Raw genomic sequence first — 20,166 nt, 5'->3', positions numbered from 1 at the left:
GTTACCATCCCCCTCCTGATAAAAGGCCTAGGCAAGAGACAGAATACGAATCTTCAGATCAGGTTTCCATTTCATCTGATTCCTCTTCTGATCAGGAATACTCTCTTCCTCTCTATGAGGATTCTGGTGATGAAGAATCTATCCATTCAGCCTCTCCTCCTGAGGATTACTCTTTTGGGGATACCTTGCATACCATGAGGGAACATTTCCACTGGGAGAGCCAAGATTATTCAGAATCTAAGAAAAGGCTCAGAGACTTCCTTTTACTCCCACAACACAGGCCCCTAGCTATTCCACCTGTGTTAGACATTGTAGATGATGTATTTTCGGAGTCCAGTCTGACCCCTGACTCCTTACCTCCAGCTCTTGTTAAGCCGGACAGGTACTATAGGGTTCCTGGCTCTCATAAATTCCTTTTCAAAAACCCTGCTGCTGACCCAGAAACTATCTCTCAGGGTCACAAAGAGGTCAAGGCATCCACTGCAAGAAACCCTACCCCCTCTGACAGGGATTCTATGGCATTGGACAGATGAGGAAAGAAGATTTACACTTCTGCTACCTTGGCTATAAGGGCTTTAAATTGTCAGTTTCATATGCTCAAATATCAGCAAAATATTATGTCACTACTTAAACAGAAAATGTTGATAAATTCTGAAGGTCCAGAAAACAAAGAAATGCAGGGTTTATTGCATGCAGCTGAGCAAGTTGGAAAGCATACTTTGCAATGTGGTTTTGATTCTTTGGAGGCCTCCTGCAGGGCCACTGTTACGGGTTCTGTCATCAGGAGACATGCTTGATTAAAGAAACAAAATCTGCCTGACCATGTCAAAGCAAAATTATTAGATGCAGCATTACAGCATGATATCTTGTTTGGTGTTAAAGCAGAAGAGGTGTTAAAGAAAATGGAGGACAAAGCTAAATCTATGCAAACGGTTAAGGATTTATTACAGGTACAACCTCCAAGATTTAGCAGACACTGGCCTACAAAGAACTGGTCCTTTCCAGTGTCAGACAGACCACAAAGGGGCAGATACAGATGCCCAAGAGGCAGATCCCAGCCCCAAGGTTCATACAGGTCTAAACAATGGGGCACTTCTACCTCCAAAAGTGGAGAAGACAAATCACAGCCATACAGGAAACAGTCCCAATGACTTCCCCCTGCCTGCACCAAGCACTTATCTTCTGGCAGCACCTTTAGGGGGAAAACTAGCAATTTTTTTCTCAAAATTGGCACTTAATAACCCAGGGAAAATGGGTCCTAGATATAGTGTCACAAGGCTACAAGTTTCACTTCCATACCCTGCCAAGGACAAACGGCTGGCCAGACCTGCCAAAACATCAATGGGCAGAGGCACAAAAACAAGTCTTATCCCTCATGGACATGAGGGCCATTCAACAAGTACCAGAGCAAGAGCAGGGACAAGGATTTTATTCAAGACTGTTCTTGGTACCAAGAAAGGACAAGACCTGGAGACCAGTACTGGACCTATCTATTCTAAACACATATCTGGATATACCAAAATTCAAAATGTTGACTCTACAGCAGCTTCTGCCCATGCTGGGCAAGAAGGCTTGGCTTGTGACTTTAGACCTAATAGAGGCATACCTGTATGTCACAATCAGACAAACATGCAGAAGATACCTCAGATTCAAAGCTGGCTCAATGCACTACCAATTCTCTGCACTGCACTTTGGTTTATCTACTGCATCCAGGGTCTTCACAAAGTACCTGGCACCAGTAATTGCATTCTGCAGACAAAGAGGAATACAAATATATCCTTACTTGGATGACTGCCTCGTTCAAGCAGAGAACAAGGACATTCTACTACAGCATCTGGCATTTGTAAAGAGATTTCTAACAGGCCTAGAGTACACGGTCAGCAAAAAGAAATCAAAACTAGTACCCTCTCAAGAGATAATATTCCTGGGTGCAAGCTTAAATACAACTGCCCAGATGGCTTATCTCACGCCAGACAAACAAAGGCAACTGACTACATATTTCAAACTGTTGGCAACAGAGGCCCAGTTATCTGCAAGAAAAATTCTGCAGACTTTGGGCTTCATGGCATCCTGCATTTTACTAATTCCATATGCAAGACTGCATATGAGGAAACTTCAATGGTACCTAAAAAGTGTTTGGGCTCAACATTGCCACAGCCTGGAAACAATAATTGCCCTCATTCCCTGCCTGCAGGAGGAGTTTCGATGGTGGGCAAAGGCTTGTCACCAGAACAAGGGACAGCCATTCACTTTACCCCCAGCTAGGCAGACATTAACAACAGATGCATCAGATTATGCCTGGGGGGGCCCACATGGCAGGAAGATGTATTCAAGGCACATGGTCCACAAACCAAATGCATCTGCATATCAATCAAAAAGAGATGCTAGCTGTTCAGAATGCCCTGACAGCCTTCAAGGACCTACTTCATCCGGGACAACTACTGATAAAGACAGACAACACCATGGTCATGTGGTATATAACCAAGCAGGGAGACACTCATTTTGACCCCCTTTGCAGACTAGCCATGACTTTGTGGAACACAGCATTGACTTACCAAGTACATTTGCAGGCACAATTCCTGCCAGGAAAGATAAATACTCTGGCAGACGAACTAAGCAGAAACCTCATGGATCCCCATGAGTGGAAATTGGATCCACAAGTCTTCAGCATGATAACAAGGAAATGGGGATACCCATATATAGATCTATTTGCCTCTCCTCACAACTACCAACTAAAAAGATTCTGCACAAGGGATTATCACAGACAAGCATGGAAAGTGGACGCCCTATCTTTCAACTGGAAAAACTTAGCAGTATATGCCTTTCCTCCACTGCCTCTCCTCCGCAAGGTACTCCTAAAGGTCAGACAAGAGAAGCCAAAGATGATACTGATTGCCCCAGACTGGCCCCACCAGTACTGGTATCCAATCCTAAGGAACTTGTCTCAATGCTCGGCTTGGACCTTGCCTCAAATACTTCATCTACTGTCCCAACAAAACAATCAGATCCTACACAGCCAACTCAGGACCTTAAATCTGGCAGCATGGCGGATAACGTAGTCATACAAAATGCACCTCTCACTAAAGCTGTGATGGATGTCATTTTGGAGGCCAGAAGGCCTAGTACCAGAAAATCTTATGCCGGAAAATGGAAGAGATTCTGTGCCTGGAACCAGGCACAAGGAATTGACACAGCTGTACCAAATATTCCTCAGATTTTCCAATACTTAACTGAGATGCTGGACAAAGGCCTATCCTTTTCATCAATTAAAATTCATGCCTCTGCCATTTTGGCTCATTACAATACAGAGCCACCAATCTTTTCTCATCCTTTGTTAAGGCAGTACCTCAGAGGAGCCAAAAACTTAAGGCCTCCAAGGAGATCACCAATACCTGCATGGGGCCTCAAGTTATGTTTTGGAAAAGCTCACCCTGCCTCCTTTTGAGCCAGCTACTACAGCTGATATAAAATTTTTATCTTGGAAAACAGCTCTGCTCCTAGCAATAACCTCTGCAAGATGAGTCTCAGAGCTACAGGCACTCATGGCTGTGGAACCTTTTATAATTTTTTATCCAGACAGGGCTTCTCTGAGAACAAACCCAACATTTATGCCTAAGGTAGTGTCCAGTGTGGCCCTTAACCAAACTATTCATCTGCCTACTTTTTATCCAAACCCACAGAATAAGGGGGAGAGAATTCTGCATTCTTTGGACATACACAGACAGCTACGCTTCTACTTGAACCGAACCAAAGTTTCAGAAAGACTGAGCAACTACTAGTGGCATATGCTGCAGGATCACAAGGAAAGGCTGTCTCTAAGCAGACTATTTCAAAGTGGATAGGCCACTGCATTCATTTCTGCTATTCACAACATGGAAAACCAGTGCCTAAGGGCATTAGGCCACATTCAACCAGAGCAGCAGCCACTCCAGCAACCCTCCTCAGGAGAGTACCAACCAAAGACATTTTAGAGGCTGCTACCAGGAATTCAGTGCACACCTTTACAAAGCATTATCATTTACCACTCTACTCTAAATCCAGGGCAGGCTTTGCCACTGCAGTTTTGCAGGGCCTCATAGCTGCTCCTAATGCTATTTAGCTCCAGTCTCCCAACCATAGCTTTGGGATTCAACCCAAGTGTAATGACTGCTACAGCGAAACACGAAGAACATAGTACAGTTGTGTACACTTACCATAAATGTAGATGTTCGAGTGTATTCACTGTTACAGTCCAGGTTACCCATCCACCATCCCCCTTATCTTTGCTGGAACTTATCTGCACTTCTCTAATCTATACAACCTATGTGGTGTATTTGCTTGTAGATGAAGGTATAACATAAATATATTTTGGTGCATGCATGTTTTATTGGCATATTTTTAGCCTACCCTTTTGGGGGCACCTGACATCTGGGGCAAGAAAAACTGAAGAAAATGGGGTTGGCTGCATTATTTATACCCTTGGCGCACTAACGTCAGGGAAGAGGCAACAGCAACCGATGCTGGACCTAGACTTTGGAACTCAGGCCGACTGAGGGTAGTTTGCCACCAGGATAACCCAAATGTAATGACTGCAATAGTGAATACACTCGAACATCTACATTTATGGTAAGTGTACATAACTGTACTTTTCACAGCATGGTGATGCCTGCCATAAAGGCCCAGAGATTCCATGGCTTGGTCTATACTTCAAAGAAGCTACCTCATTTGCAGATGTTTGAACTTATTCCTTTGTCCTATAAATGCTTGCAAATAGAGCTCAGCAGTGCTTAGACAAGTGCCACATGGCCTTAAGTGTCACAAGGTAACCTCATCTATGTGGATCATGTCATTGCACTAATGGAAAGATCTGTGATTGTTACTGAATTGTCACTTAGTCCTGGACAGAAGATGGCTGGCTTTGATCACCCACAAAGTACGGTAAGCTTAATGTTGGATCAACATTACTAGATATTTTTAAAATGAAGAACAAAAAGGCCAAAGTTGAAAGCAAGCATAAATCAGATCAATTAATATGTTTCAAGTGCAGTCATCTTGGACATTGTGTTTAAAATTGTCATTTAACCAGTGGAACTATCCAGTGTGATATGTGGGCTCCTCTACAAGTGGCTAAGGTGAAATTCTCTGAGTGTCAGTTGCTCAAAGAAAAAGACATTAAGGAACATGATGTCAAAATAGTTGTCCATAGGAAATCATTGATGATAAGATTTCCAAGTGTTCAGCAGTAAAAATTCCCTTATTTTGGGAGATTTATCCTTTCTTCAAATTGGTGCAACCACACAATTGGCATATATGTTTTTGTTTGTGGAGGGCTTACCAAAAATCTAAACCTTTCCATTCTTCTGTATTTCATGCATTATTTTTTCACATTTACACTCAGGGTTGTTCAGTTTGGCAATTTATAGTAGAACCTTGATATCTGCATTAACATTTTTGTTTTTAATTAAACTAATTACTATATTTTCAGGTGGAAAAATCTAAGTTTGTTTATCAATCTGTTAGTTACTTAATTAAGTATGAATTAAATATGAAGGAAATACCTTTTTATAAATTAATTCAGGTAGCATGTTAACATTGGTGAGTGAAAAAGTGGTATCTGAAAAGGACTTTATCAACCAAGAAGAAGCAGTGTATGCATATGGGGAGAGAATTAAAATACCTGCTGGCAGAAATGGAAATGCATACCACCCTTGGGATAAATATACTTATTTGTAGGTGTTGCCCCTGATTTTAGCCCATAATGTAGTTTTAGGTAAAGGCTTCCTAAAATTCTGGAAAGGGAAAATGAGGAATTCCAACCATACTTCATTGTTTTAGGGAGAGAGGGAAGTCAGGAAGTCATATCTGTTTGGGGCCCATTGCATGGATAAGGGGAATATACCCATGACTGAGTCACAGTTAGAAGAACACTGAATGAGAAGTGAATGTTACTCTACCTGTATAAGATGGAGATGTAGCATCTTCCTCACTGTACAGTCAGAAAGCTTAGACTGGGTGAAGGACCATGTCCATTTACTTCACATGCAAATTGGTCTGAAGATGTGCTAATGAACTTAAACAATAGGCATCCTAATTTTAGATAGCACAAAGGGAAAAACTTATTTTAGCTTTGCAGTCACTTCTTGTATCAAGTAGACAAAAAAGAGGACAGCATAGGAAGACAGTTGCTGGTACCTCAGCCATTTAGGTAGTGTGTTTTAGCTCACACACTTATTGGAAGAACATTTAAGTATAGAAAACTACTAGGGAAAGAGTGTTGGTCAGATTTTATTGGCCAGGTGTTTTCTCAAAAATGTTATGAATGTGGCAACATAGCCCCAAGCCCTAGCTTTAGAATCTCCATCAATCAAACTGCCCAGTGTTGAAGTTCCTTTCATTTATTTAAGTGATAGTACTATGGGACGTGTAGAAGCTATGTTGGGTAGGGGATAAGAATTCTTCCTACAGAAGGTAGTCTAGCAATTGTTTTTGAATACATTCTACAAGTATTTTGTCAAGGGGAGATAAGATTGCTATAGGTCTAAAGTTATTAATCTCTGTTTAATTTCCTCCTTTGTGCAGAGGGATAATGTATGACTTTTTCCAAAGAGAGGGAACGCGGGATTTCTGGACTGGCCTTTTTATAAGGACTGAGACAGGCTAGGTAGTGCTACTGGCTGTTATTTTTAGGTAATCACTTGGAAGGTCATCTGCTGAAGAAGAGCACAGTTTAAGGATTTTTAAGAGTAGTATTATATAGCATGCGGGCACAAGTTTGAAGGTGAAAGTGAATGTGGTGACAAAGTGGATGTGGTGACATGTGGCTGTTGGGCAGGTCTGGCATTAGACGTTAATGAATCCTTAGAGATGCAATACTATCTATAAAATAAGAGTTGAACTCTATTGCAGTTTCAAGTGGTGAGTTATCAGGATAGGGGTTTGTTTTGAATTTTTGGCTGGGATGTAAGATTTCTTTTAACTCATTACATCCAAATGACAGCTCCAGGTGAAGTTTTAAAATATTTCATCTTAAAGTTTACACAATGACAAACTCAACTGCATTAATATTTGACCTCTGTCTAATGCAGATAAAGAGATATTAAACTGTTGTTTTTATGGTATTAATGTATATAGATATCATTTTCACATTTTTCTAAATATCTCAACAAACAAGTAAAGGAAATAGAACTCCTTAGCCTCATATGAAAGCTATCAGCTAGATTAATAAAATGCTGCTGACAGTATGTGTGTAACTTGAGTGGTTGCTGAGATATTGTAAGTTGTTTACAAAATATTACAGATGCAATAATTACTATGTTTACTGCGATTTGTAATATTCACTTTAATACCTAGAACCTAAAGAATGCTACTACTATAAAAATAGTTTGTGCTGAAGAGTTTGTCATTTATACTTCTTTCATAACCCCTGTGGTTCCTGAGAGACGAACATTTGTTTGAAATGTGAGGACATAATTTGATTCTGTCAAAAAGGCTCCTCCCATTGAAAGTTACAGTGGAAACTTCCTGAATGAGTTAATGGATGTCCAAAATTTTTTAGGGTCATGTTTATTGTTATTATTATGAAAGTTGTTACAGTACAGTTTTTTGTCTTAATTTATTTCCTTTTTAGTATGATTTTGAAGCATTCTGAAGTTTTCAGGATATTGAAGTGTTTTATATTTTTGCCATTCTTTGCATGATTTTTTTCTATCCTGAATTAGCAGTCTACTCTTTTTGCATAGCCAAATCAAATTATTTATTTACATTCTCTTCCTTCTAGGAGGTGCAAGGCTATTTAGGATATTTAGAAAAGTTGTGCTGAATTCAATTACAGCATCGTTTAAGGTGAGGTGCAAGGCTATTTAGGATATATGGAAAACTTGTATTGAATTTAATTACAGCATTGACTAAGGGGAGGATTTTTAGAAGGTTCCAGTTAATAGATGAAAGTGTAATAATGAACATTTCTGGGTTAAACTTGAAAAGGTTACATGTTGTTTTATAAATATGCGGTTTAACTGAATGTGTGAGATATCTAGTCATATAGACTGAGAGGTGATCACTGAGAGAGTCTGATATTGTTCCTGGGATGGAGTACTTGCTAAGGTCTGATACTAGGATCCAGTCTAATACAGAATTTGATGTCTTACTATAATGTGTGGGACTATTAATTAGTTGTGTTAAACCATATAAGTTCAAGCTAGATATAGGGGAATTAGAGTCTATGTCCAACCACCTCACAGCAAGAGGTTCTCCAGTTTGATCCGCAGCTGGGGTGCCTTCTGTGTGGAGTCTGCATGTCCTCCCTGTGGTCATGTGGGTTTCCTCCGGGTGCTCCGGTTTCCTCCCACATCCCAAAGACATGCTGTAGGTGGATTGGATACTCTAAATTGGCCCTAGGTGTGAGTCTGTGCATGTGTGTGCCTTCTGTGCAAGGTTGGGTGCCAGGCTGGCAACTCGACACTGTAAAAACTCCACTGCCAATCATGAGTGGACAGGTGATCTGCTGTGGTGACCCCTAACCGGGAAAAGCTGAAAGAAGAAGAAGAAGAGTCTATGTCCAACCAATTGACATTCACATCACCTAGTAATATTTTTTCTTGTGGAAATGTTATGTCTATGCAGTATAGGATATCTTCCAGTATAGCTGCATTGTCACCAGGAGGGATATAAAGGACAATAATACATACTTGTTTATGTTTGTTTGCCTTTCGGCTTTTTCCCGGTTAGGGATCACCACAGCGGAACTCCGGTCCGCTAATGATTGGCAGTAGATTTTCACGAACGCAGAGGTGCCAGCTCGATGTTCAACCTTCAGCAAAGGCACGCCCATTTACGCATGTCTTTTGAACGCCCACCCAACCAAGGGGAGGGCATGCAGACTCCACACAGAAGGCACTCCCCGCACTCCAGCTGAGAATCAAATGGGAGAACCTCTTGCTGTGAGGCAACAACGCTATCGCGGCACCACCACGGATTATCCCACCGCAGAAATACTTGTTTATAATTGTTTATTTTGAGGAAAGCAAAAAGAAGCTCCGCTGAACTGAATTTTGGTGCTAGTTTGCTACAAGGGGAAAAGTGGGAGGTATTGGGAATTGTTAAAATGATACTACTACCTTTCCTCTTTGTACGTTTATCACAGATGATATTATAGCCAGGAGGTATAACATTTGAATTGTTTATGATGGATTTAAGCCAAGTTTCAGTTGCAGTGAAAACATCAGGCTTATTTTGGGTAATCCAGGTATGAAGTTCTGCAATTTTATTTGTTATACTTCTAACATTTATCACAGCATAAATTAGATCATCAGGGTTGAGGACTGGCTGTTTCTGGGTTATAGAAGTGTGTGGAGAGACAATTATCTTTGTGTTCATTGTGATAGGTGTGGCCAGGTTTAGGGTATTATATCATATCTTTTTATGGAAGGATTTTAGTATATTGTGGAATTATGCATACTTGTGTTTTGGAGAGGATTCTTGCACTTAATTTTGTTTTGGTTTGAGTTGAAGTGCAATTAATCAGCCTATATTTAGAATAAAAGTTGGGGCAATATTAAATAGGCTTGATGCAGTGGGTGGAGAGTGTAAAGAGGAAGTATGGATAGGTGGTTGGGACAGAGTTGGAGAGATGTTGCTATATGAAAGTGAACCATTAGTTTGTTTTGTGGCAGTTTGGCATTGCGCTATGGATTCATAGGAGCTTCTTGATGATAATCGTATTCCAGATACCTTGAACAATCTGGACTTAAATAAATTGCAAGATGATTTAACATTATTAATCAGACTCCTTACATAGTCTTTATCTCAGCCTGTTGCCATTATGGAACTGGTTCAGGAAACGTATTTACAGGATTTTCAAGTTTCTGACTGCAAACATGATGGAATGCATTATTTTATTTAATCTTAACCTTCAGAACTACATAAGCAGAAATGAATTAATCTGGTATGAAAAAGGAAGTATCTGAACCTTTAAGTCTTCGGTAGCTACTGCAATATTAGCTAATGGTCTTAACAATGTGTTTTGTGACCCATTATATTACTAATTTACGAAATATGATAGTGTGTTGTGTATTAGTGTCACTGTTGCTGTGGGGCAATGTTATGAGATTAGCTAAGTGTTCTGATCTTCAGACTTAACAAAATAGTGATTCTACTACACAAAGAAACCCATTCTGAAGCATTTTGTGTCTATCATAGAGTAACTCACATCTAGGAATAAGACCCTTTTTTTCTTGTAGCTTACCTAGACACAGTGATGTTGTATAAAATGTCATGAAATTGCTTAGCTTGTGCAACAAATTAGTAATCAGGGATTTGTGAAGATTTGTAATATTGTTGTAGGACAGATTATTGAAATGTTCCTATTCCAGTATTGAGTAAGGGAGGAATTCAATGTTGTTTGCTATATGTAGGGTTTCGTACTGCAACAATGATTATACCAGATGTTACCACATATACGGTTAATGAAAAGGAATAGCTATATTGATGAAAGTAAAACAATTCAGTAGGTAAAGTTATATATATGGCCATGATTTCAATAGTATATTGTTCTTTTATGTATAAAATACTTGTGATGCGGCAGCTACACAAAGCTAAGGCTGCTTATAAAAATTACAGCAAATGTTATAGTGACCTACCCAAATGTCTGGATGCTATGCCAAACAATGAGCTCAGAGAGACAGATAACCCCCAACAAACTGATACCAAAATCAAAAATCAAAATGCACAAAATTATCCGTCACTAATTTGGATTGGGTTGCAGAGTAAAACCTGCAAAACCACTAATATTAAATGTTATAGTTAAGATGACAGGCAGGTATAATCCTGAAAGGATTTTTTATTGAAACTTATACATGCTGTGCCTTGAGTGATTGAATCATCAGTGTGGCGCTTGGCTGGAGTGTTTTCTGTGAGAAGTCAGTATGTAGCCTTCCTGTATACGAATGGGTTTTTCTAGGTGCTCCTCTTTCTTCTCAGATGTCATAGCTAGCTGAATTGGTAAACAAAGTAGGTGTGTGTGTGTGCGCACGTGCACAGACATCTGCTTCAGTTGAGGGCATAGCAGCACTCTTCCCTGAGATTGCATTTCACACCTAATTTTGCCTGATATTTTTACCTTCATCCTCTTAAATAGATTTGTTCTCTGGTAAGTTCCTGAGTATTACTGGCAGTCAACAATGCCAATCATTAGCATCTCATATGTTTTATAGTTCAGAAAATGCATACTGATGCAAAACCTGTTGTGCTTTTGCTTTTTATGTGAATTTGACTGGGTTGTCAGTAAGCCTTTCATCTGTCCCCAGTTTTAAAGAAAGTTTCTGATATTGCTTCATGTTTTTGCTGCCTCTTGTAAAACCTGATTTTCCTCTGGTAAACCAGTAAGCATAAGAGTCAATAAGGATAGACATTACAGTTTTAGACTTCTTTTTGTTTAGAAAATGCATGTCAATGCAACACATGTTGCACTGTTCATTTTTTTAAGTGAAGTAGAGTGCATTGCCTTTTATCTGTCTCCACTTTTGCAGAACATTACCACTGTTGCTTCAAGTTTTAGCAATTCATCATAATAAAACTTGATTTTCTCTAGTAAATCACTGAGGATTATGGTCAGTCAGTAATGCCAGTAATTAAAGTTTCATAGATCGTATTGCTCAGAAAGTACATGGCCATGTAACACCCATTATCCTGTTAACTTTTTATGTGAAATTACATGGCTATCTCTCATCAGTTCCTGCTTTTGCAGACTGTATCTGATTCTGCCTCATGCGTTTACCCTCTTCCATCATAAATTTCTCAGTTTTCTGGTAAATCACTGAGGATTACAGTTAGTCAGTAATGTCTAGTCATTAAGAGTTTCATAGGTCTCATTGTTCATAAAATGGATGTCCATGTAACATCTGTTGTTCTGTTAAATTTCTAACTATGTTAAAAGTATCTGGTACTTGAAGTGTCTGAGCTGTTAGTGGACTGCTTTCTGTAGTAAAATGTACAGGGGTTGAGTTCTTCCACCTTCATTTTCCTACTGTTTGTCACTTAGCCAAATGGTACACCTGGGTCAACCCTGATGAGGAACACTTTGCCTAATGTGTTTACTTTGTTAACAAATAGATAAAATGGAAATATTTACAATTTATCCTTTTGGGTGGGGTCTTTGTCCCCCATCCTGTATGTATGGCTTTGCCCAGAATTTTTAATCAAAGAAGTTGAAAGGTATTTTAGTCTGTTACAGGTAAAATTGTGGCTTTCTGTCAAATTGTTGCAGTTTGTAGTCATTAAAAATTGACAGGTGTGTATGTTTCTGACTTTGTATCCATCAGAAAATGTTTATTGTTGCAAAGCTTGTTTTTCTAGCAATTTTATAAGTACATAAAATAAATATTTAAACTCTACTCCTGATGTTGCATATTTGCAGAGGACTCTTGACCTAAAAATTGACAGGGCAGAGGGAAGCTGCAGTGAGTTGCACTGTATGATTCTGACAGTGGCAAGGTGCAATACAGTTTTGAGAATTTATTTATGTATTTATTCATCTACTTGATGTCAATCAGATATCTGAGGTGGACAATCATAATTGCTGATCATGTGTGCCTGTGTGTGTATTTTTGAATAAATACTTGATTCCTGCATCCCAGAGTGGTTGTGATGTAAAGGGTAAAATCAATTGCAATAAACAGTAACATCATCATGTGAGCCATGTTCTTTGGGTGCAATGCATGGTTGCCTTGTTTTGTCAAATGGATGATGCTTTGTTTATTATCAGGTTGTGAATAAACTAGACAACATGAAAGCTACAGGTTTACCATTAATATTTTACTATAAATACCTGTTTAATTTAGCTTGTTTTTTTTACAGCTACATGGGTGTGAAATGCACTGTGTTGGGCTACAGCAGAGATGGTCTGTCACTTGATGTTGCTGCTAATGCTACATAAATCTGTATTTAATGCATTAGCTGTTTGTTTTGTTTAGCAAATGGTTATTAATGTTTTGCTGTGAAATTTAAAATAAATGTTTTAAATGAAATCCAAATCACTGTGATCATTTTAAATGTGAAAAAAGGCAATAATATGTGTTCAGATAAGTGTAAATATTGTTTTATAGGAAACATGAGTATGCATGGGGGACCCATTTCCATTAAGATGCTTTTAGCCCCATTTGACTATTACATGGCTCTGTTTATGTGTGTATCAAAAGCATGTTTCTAATCTCACTGTTTTCTTTGGATTTTACTTTCAAATTTTACAAAAGCAAATGAAATGTTGACGTCAGATTTTATGGCATAAGCATTTCTATAGATAGAGATAATCATAAGGGTAATTCTGTAGAACAAAAGCCATGGTGATCTTATTTCCACAGTCTCCTATATGACCTTTGTTCTTCTCATCTTTCTAAATCTGAACAGCCCTCTCAGCCAGACCATTAGGTAAAATATGAGATGATAGAGTAATCAGATAAGAAATTCCATTTTCACTCATAATGCTTACAGTTTTCACAAAGCCAAAATTAGACCCGTTATTATATAATAGCTTATCTGGAATACAGAGCCATAGCTGGCTCATCTAATGCCCAATGCTGTTCCTCAGTCTGGTGCCCATAAGTCTATACTGAGGAGCAAAAAAAAAAAAAGTAAAAAGAATGTTTTTTTTTGTTTGTTTACTTTTAAAACCTGTATCGCTTGCTACAATGTAAACACACATGCTTCAGTCCTGAATCTAACTACAAAAGCAGTATTGATATCAGTTTCAGTACCAACATTCAGAAATGCCTGCACAGAAATGAATGCCATTACAGCACTACTGATCAGTCAACATCTCCCAATAATACTCCCCAACACCTTGCACTGAGGGTGGTACTTTGCCTTATTTTCTCCCTTGTTCCATGCAGAATACTCTTGTTCATGCCATACAAATCTATCTACTTTGAATGATATTTATGTAAATCAGAAACATACTCCAAGGAATTGACCAGAATAGTTCACATACAGCCCACACCATGTCTCTTCAAGCAACTCCCATGGGTGCAAATGTGCATTTGTGATGTGTTTCTGTTGAGCTGACTTTCATTACACCATAACAATGGCTAGTCATATACATATTTAACCGGACAGATTTACATCTTTTCTCACAACATACTTATAATCTTGCTAAACCATTCAAGGTGGATGCTACAGGATCAGCTTTGTGCAACATTTTCAATATTATAAAACAACATTAAGGAGATACTATAGATCCCCTAAATCTGCATGCACCTTTACCAGTTAATGCTACTTTACTGGAACAGTGTTATCTGAATTTTGACTCATTTGTTGTAATCCACCCTTTCAAGCCATATACATGTGCTTGTAATAAAGTTGCATCTTTCCTTGTGTACAGTTTAATTTGTTCAATGTTTAGTGGTATGTTGTCCATAACATGCAATATCAGTGCTTTGTGAAACAGATAACCTAGTTATTTCATTTGAGTTAGCCTGCAATTTCCAATGACTGTATAAGCAATTTTATATTCAGATGCTGTCTGTAAAACTGTTCAGTGCTGTAGTCATGGTGAACCCATGGGCTGCATAAGTTTACTTTCATAATGAAGATTAAAACTAGTGGTTTGGTATATTCAATTATAACAGAAATACAACCATCCAAATACTTATTAAACCTTTGGATTCCAGAAATTGCAGATAAACCTGACAGTACTTTGCATCTAGCACTGTATAATACATAAAATTAAGGAAATTCTCACCATGATTTGGAATTCACTGTGAAAGCATATCAATTATGCCATAAAGTGAAACATCATCTCTGTCTTTGTATCTTCAAATGATGACAGTGATGGTAATGAAGACGACTAATCTATGCTGATGCAATAAAATTACATTTCTTTCACATCTCTTAGGTTATTCATTTTCATTCCTTTATATTTTATTTGTAATCTTCTTTTTTAGCAGTTCCTCAACTCTGCTCTGTTTGTGGAATATATCGAAAATCAGATGTCACCCATAGCATGACCTCTATATTAGAAGTCTGCCTAACAGTTCTCTGAGTCAAAAAGTAATTCTGCTACATTACAGATTATCAATCAGACTGAATAAAAACAGCTTTGTATAGTTCAATTCAGAAAGGTCTTTGTTATGGTCAGGATGGGCCCACATAAATCCAACAATGTGTTCATACTGCGTAAACCTTAAGACTTATACATTAGAAGTATTAAAGTGTATAGAGTACCAAAACTGTGCACAATCAGAAATGATCTGCAATGCATATAAATTCATAGGTAGGTACTAGGCTATTGGCCCTAGGGCCTATACAAGCCTAGCCATAACAATTCCCTGGCTATTTCTTCCCACACTATTTACTTCCCTGGAACCCTGTCTAGCAGGGCGACTGACGTGATTCCTGGGGTGACTTTCCTTTCTCCCATCCAATCATTAAGGTTCCTTTTGAAGAGGGCCAAAGATGTGCTCTGCTTGACATGTATGGGCAGTCTATTCCAGAGTCTGGGGAGTCTCTGGGTCAGAAACCTATCCCTCCAGCATGTTTTGTTAATTGTGATGACAATGTTTAGATCCCTGGAGCGTGTGGCTCTGAGGGATTGGGATTTCTTTAAGTGTAGCATGGCCAACAGCTCTGGGTTTGACATGGCCTTATATGTTAAACAGAGATCGCCTCAGAGTAGACGATATGTGACAGAGTATATCTAGAGTTTTTGCCTGTCTTGGTACTTAAACCATGGATGCCTGCATGCAAAGCCAGGACATTAACCACTATGCTATCTCAGCTATATCATACAAGTTGTAAAATCAAATCATCCACAAAAATGTAATTGACTTGGCAGTGGCAAAGTACATGGACAGTTATAATATCACACACTTTCTTTAAAAATCACAAGTATTTTCATTAATCTACTGCCTCTCATGCTAGAAATAAAATCAGCTGCATATTATGCAGGCAGGCAAATGACTGTGCAGTGTAGCTTGTTGTACATGTGTGTACATTCCTGAAAATGTGATTGATTGTAGAGCCATGTATTTCTTCATCATTATTAATGTAGTATGGCAGGGGTATGGGGGATCTTCTAGCATATTTGATGGTGAGAGTCTCCAGAATATAAGCAGCAGTATTAGTGTTATACTTTGTAACTGGCGTTTGATTCTGTCTTTCTTCTTTTTTTAATTTCAGATATGGAAGCAGTCGATCGCCCTAGACCAACAATGGTTCCTGTCTATCAAGGCCCTTAAAAGGGGAAAACAGTGTGTGTGTGTGTGTGTGTGTGTGTGTGTGTGTGTGTGTGTGTGTGTGTGTGTGTGTGTGTGTGTGTGTGTGTGTGTGTGTGTGTGTCCATGTTTGCATCATAGTGACACTGTGAAATGTACAACTTTTAGTTTTTTCAGTACGACTAAAATTTGGATACTCATCTGATTTTGAATAGGACAGCTTAACATTTTGTCCAATCTAAACATCATATCCAGTCCATTTAACATCTGATGTGTCAAATCTTTTTGCCCCATTTCAGCATCACTCATTCTAAACAAGTTTCCAAGAAAATGTTTCATATCACATATTTATGACAACAGAATTCCCCCTCTGTTGTTGAGTTCTCTATTATTTTTCTCCCTTTTCTTAGCCAGTAAAAGATATGTTTTTTTTCAAAGTTATGAAGAACCTTTTCCTTTCCTATGAATTGCTATGAGGAACAGCTACTGTTATTACTTAGTTTATCATGCAGCTACAGGTTTAGCCTCTGAACTTACGCTTTGTATGCTGTGCTCAAAATGACATATAAGCATGCACAAAATGTAGTGATGCACATACTGACATGACAGTTCACAATAATTGTTCTAATAACAGCACCCATAAATTGGAGTAATTTGGTTATGAGCATGACATGATTTTGTTTAAATATACAACCTAATATACTAATGCAACATTTTATATTATAACAGTTATCCGTTTGCCATTTGTTTTACTATAGTGTTTCAAAATGTCCCCTTGTAATGTATATAATACTAATGCAAATGAATTGGTATGGTGACCATTTGTCAACAGTTGTACATTATATACGAAAGGTGTTCTTAATACCAACGATCTGCAGTACATAAGATGGAGAAGGAAATATTGGAGAGCAGAAGTACAATTAACATGTTTGATATGACCTGTAAAAGTTTCTGTAGTGCAGAAAGAAATTGTCAAGACCATACCAGAGACTGTTAAAATGCTCTGCAAATTACACTTCCTCGAAGTTTCTTTTGTACTGAGCCAATACGTAGGATATCTTTCTTGTAGCGATGAAACTCCATGTTAGTCATCCTAATATCCACCACGAGGCTTTATAATTTCATGTGACTTTAACAGTATCACTTACAGTTCATCCTGTTGCTACCCCCACCTCACACATACACCATGATCTGAAGCAATGTATTGGAACTTGGCACTCCTGATCTCCTATCCAATGTAAGATCTTTCAGAGTTAGAAGTTATAATATGTAAAGTGTAAGTAAAGATTATCTGCTTTGTTAGGCAATGCATTTATATTGCCAGATTGAATAACACTTTTGTTAATATTTTACAGTAATTTTTTATAAGACCAATTGATTACTGTTAAACATATTACTGTTTGCAATTAATGCATTTTCATCATCAAAAGCATGTTTCTCTTTTCTATATGAGCTTGGATTGTCATGTCAATGTGCAGGTTGGGAGTTGGTATAATGGTTAAGGTGTTTATCTTCTCAGATACAAAGTAAAGTGTTCGAGTATCACCTTTGAAAGGGAAATTGGCTAGTCTTAAAATGACCTCTAAGGTCAGCTAACGTAGTACTTACCTATGGACCTATGTCTTCACATCACTCAGTTCACATTCCCTCTCCTGTCATCTTTCACATGGGTCTATATCAAAACTTCGAAACTTCAAAAGAGCGAACGCTCTTACATCGACACCAAATAACTGAAACCACACAATGATGAACGTACAGAACAGTGATTTTTTTTCCCAGGGAAAAAAATCACTGCTCTAAAAAATAAAAAATAAAAAAATAAACAAAAAAACAAATCCATAGACAAAGTAAAGTCCCCTGATGAGGGGGCCTGTGCCCCCCCACACCCCCTACTTAAATTTACCAACTCCAAGATCGCACCTGGGGAAAAAAATCTCTTTTCTGGACATAGACATTCTGTGGTTTTGCTTATTTGCAGATGTAAGAGCGTTCGCTCTTTTGAACTTTCAACTTACTAATATAGACCCCTTTCACAATCATGCCTGAGTGTTGCAGTTCCTTTCTTACAATACACTTCATCAATCTTTTGGCTGAATGTCCTTATTTCTTTCTACCTTCTTATTTCTATTAAATCTTCTTTATTAGGCTGTTTCTGTTTTCTTCCATGTATAACCAAATCACTGTAATCCATTCTATTTGGCCTTCTCTGTAATTTGGACTGTTTTGGCTTCTACTAAAATGTCTTCATTTCTGCATATGTTGCACAATATGCATTGTACTACCTATCTACTGCAATTATCTCCATCACCTCTTGTTTCCACAGCTGCTCTGCTTTCACTGCCCAGGTTTCTGTACCATACAGAAGCACTGCTCACATCGCTGTTTTGTGCACCTTACTTTTGCGCTTCTCTGACATTTTTCTGTCATACACTACCCCTAACACTTTGCATCAGGTGGCTGCGGCCCCTCTGATTCTACATTTGGCTTCATCATTCATGCGTTTTGTTACACTTTAATTGTTGGTGCTATTTACCTAACTTGAAAAAAGCATGCATATAAAGTCAGTGTTTGGTAGGCTCATTTTTGTCAAATAACTCTATACAATATTTGCAAGTTTACATAATAAATGACTGGAGATAGTGCCATTTTTTTTCAAAGCACAATGCAGTCTAGTATGCTTATATTCTGTTACTGGATGCACCAAAATTATTTAAATGTTGAAGCATATCTGTAGGTATTCATTAAAGTCTGTATGGTAATACTGGCATACCATAGTACATTTGTTTGGAGGCATATCTTTAAAATGTGTACATTTGATGTATGACTTGTGAGATCTCCTATCTTTGAAGGATTTCTGGAAGTGTATGGTCTACCCAGTCATCACTGGGTACATGTGATACAACTTAATGGAATAATGATATCATATTTATAAATTAAACATTGCTTTTTCAAATGAGAAATGTCTTGATCAGCAAATGGGATTCATGCAGTTTTGTTTACATATATTAGTAACAGAATGTTTGCAAGGTGTATAATCTATTTCTAAAAATATAAACCTCATACATAGCATTAAAACAAATCATGTGGTAAGGAAGAAGGCCATAAAAATTATGAAAAATGTGAAAAAAAACTTAAACCACAAATTAAAGAAAACAAGCATGTAAAAAGAAATCTGGACCAACAATTCATGGTAAGATTCCTGACAGGAATGTTATTGTTTTTCATTAGTCAGTCGACCAGTCACAAAAGCTTCTGTTCAACATGTTATAAGAGGACAAACAGAAGACATCAAGTAAATACAGTGAGCACACAACCAGTAAAAGAAATAAAACTTTCAGTTAAAAAAGGAAATTAAAGGTGCACATTAAGAAAGACTGTGACAAACACAAGAAAAGGTGCAAAATAAAGTACAACTGTGAATGCTTACAGAAAATAGTTAAAGAAAATGTCAATCAAGCAAAGGGACAGAGTATGACAGAAACAAAGACACAATGTCATGGTCCACAATGGCAGATATTGTTGGTGGGGTTCAACATCTACACAAAAGTTTGAATATCATAAATGTAACAGTGCAAAATGCACTACTACTACAAATGGAATGACAAAAGATATACATGACGTGTGTAGCATTAGCAAATTAGGCATACATATACACAGTACTACAAGATAAGCAGAGAAGCCACATTTAGCCATATTAGATTACAGAGTTCATCATATACAAAACCAGAAACATTACATTACAGAAACATTACAACAGAAGGATGAATTAATAGGCATACACTGGACTGTAAAGCTTAATGAAGCATCTGATTTTACCTTCTTGTATTCAAGGGGAGACCCGAAGTGGTATATATAGTATTAGGGGAAATTTGACCAGAGCATTGTGAGACTTCCCTACTGGTCTTTCTTGTGAGTAGCACCTACTTTGAGGAGCAATTCTGGTTTCCATTCCAGGCACAAAGCTGGCTCAGAGAAGCAGGGAGGC

The 20,166-nt window shown here is 38.0% G+C and overlaps 1 protein-coding gene across 1 annotated transcript in view; it reads left to right on the top strand.

Annotated features, from left to right (window-relative positions):
- Positions 1–18,948, top strand: part of LOC122794320 (coxsackievirus and adenovirus receptor homolog) — a 298,132-nt gene extending 279,184 nt beyond the window's left edge. The window contains exon 4 of the mRNA XM_044062619.1: positions 16,147–18,948. Coding sequence (XP_043918554.1) covers positions 16,147–16,205 — 59 coding nt within the window. The 3' untranslated portion in view covers positions 16,206–18,948. The remainder of the gene's footprint in view (positions 1–16,146) is intronic.
- The last annotated feature ends 1,218 nt before the right edge of the window (positions 18,949–20,166 follow it).

The sequence above is a fragment of the Protopterus annectens genome, chromosome 2.part1 (assembly GCF_019279795.1).
Source record: "Protopterus annectens isolate FY-2018-M chromosome 2.part1, PAN1.0, whole genome shotgun sequence".
Classification (NCBI taxonomy): domain Eukaryota; kingdom Metazoa; phylum Chordata; order Ceratodontiformes; family Protopteridae; genus Protopterus; species Protopterus annectens.
This window is presented reverse-complemented; position numbering and strand designations above follow the sequence as displayed.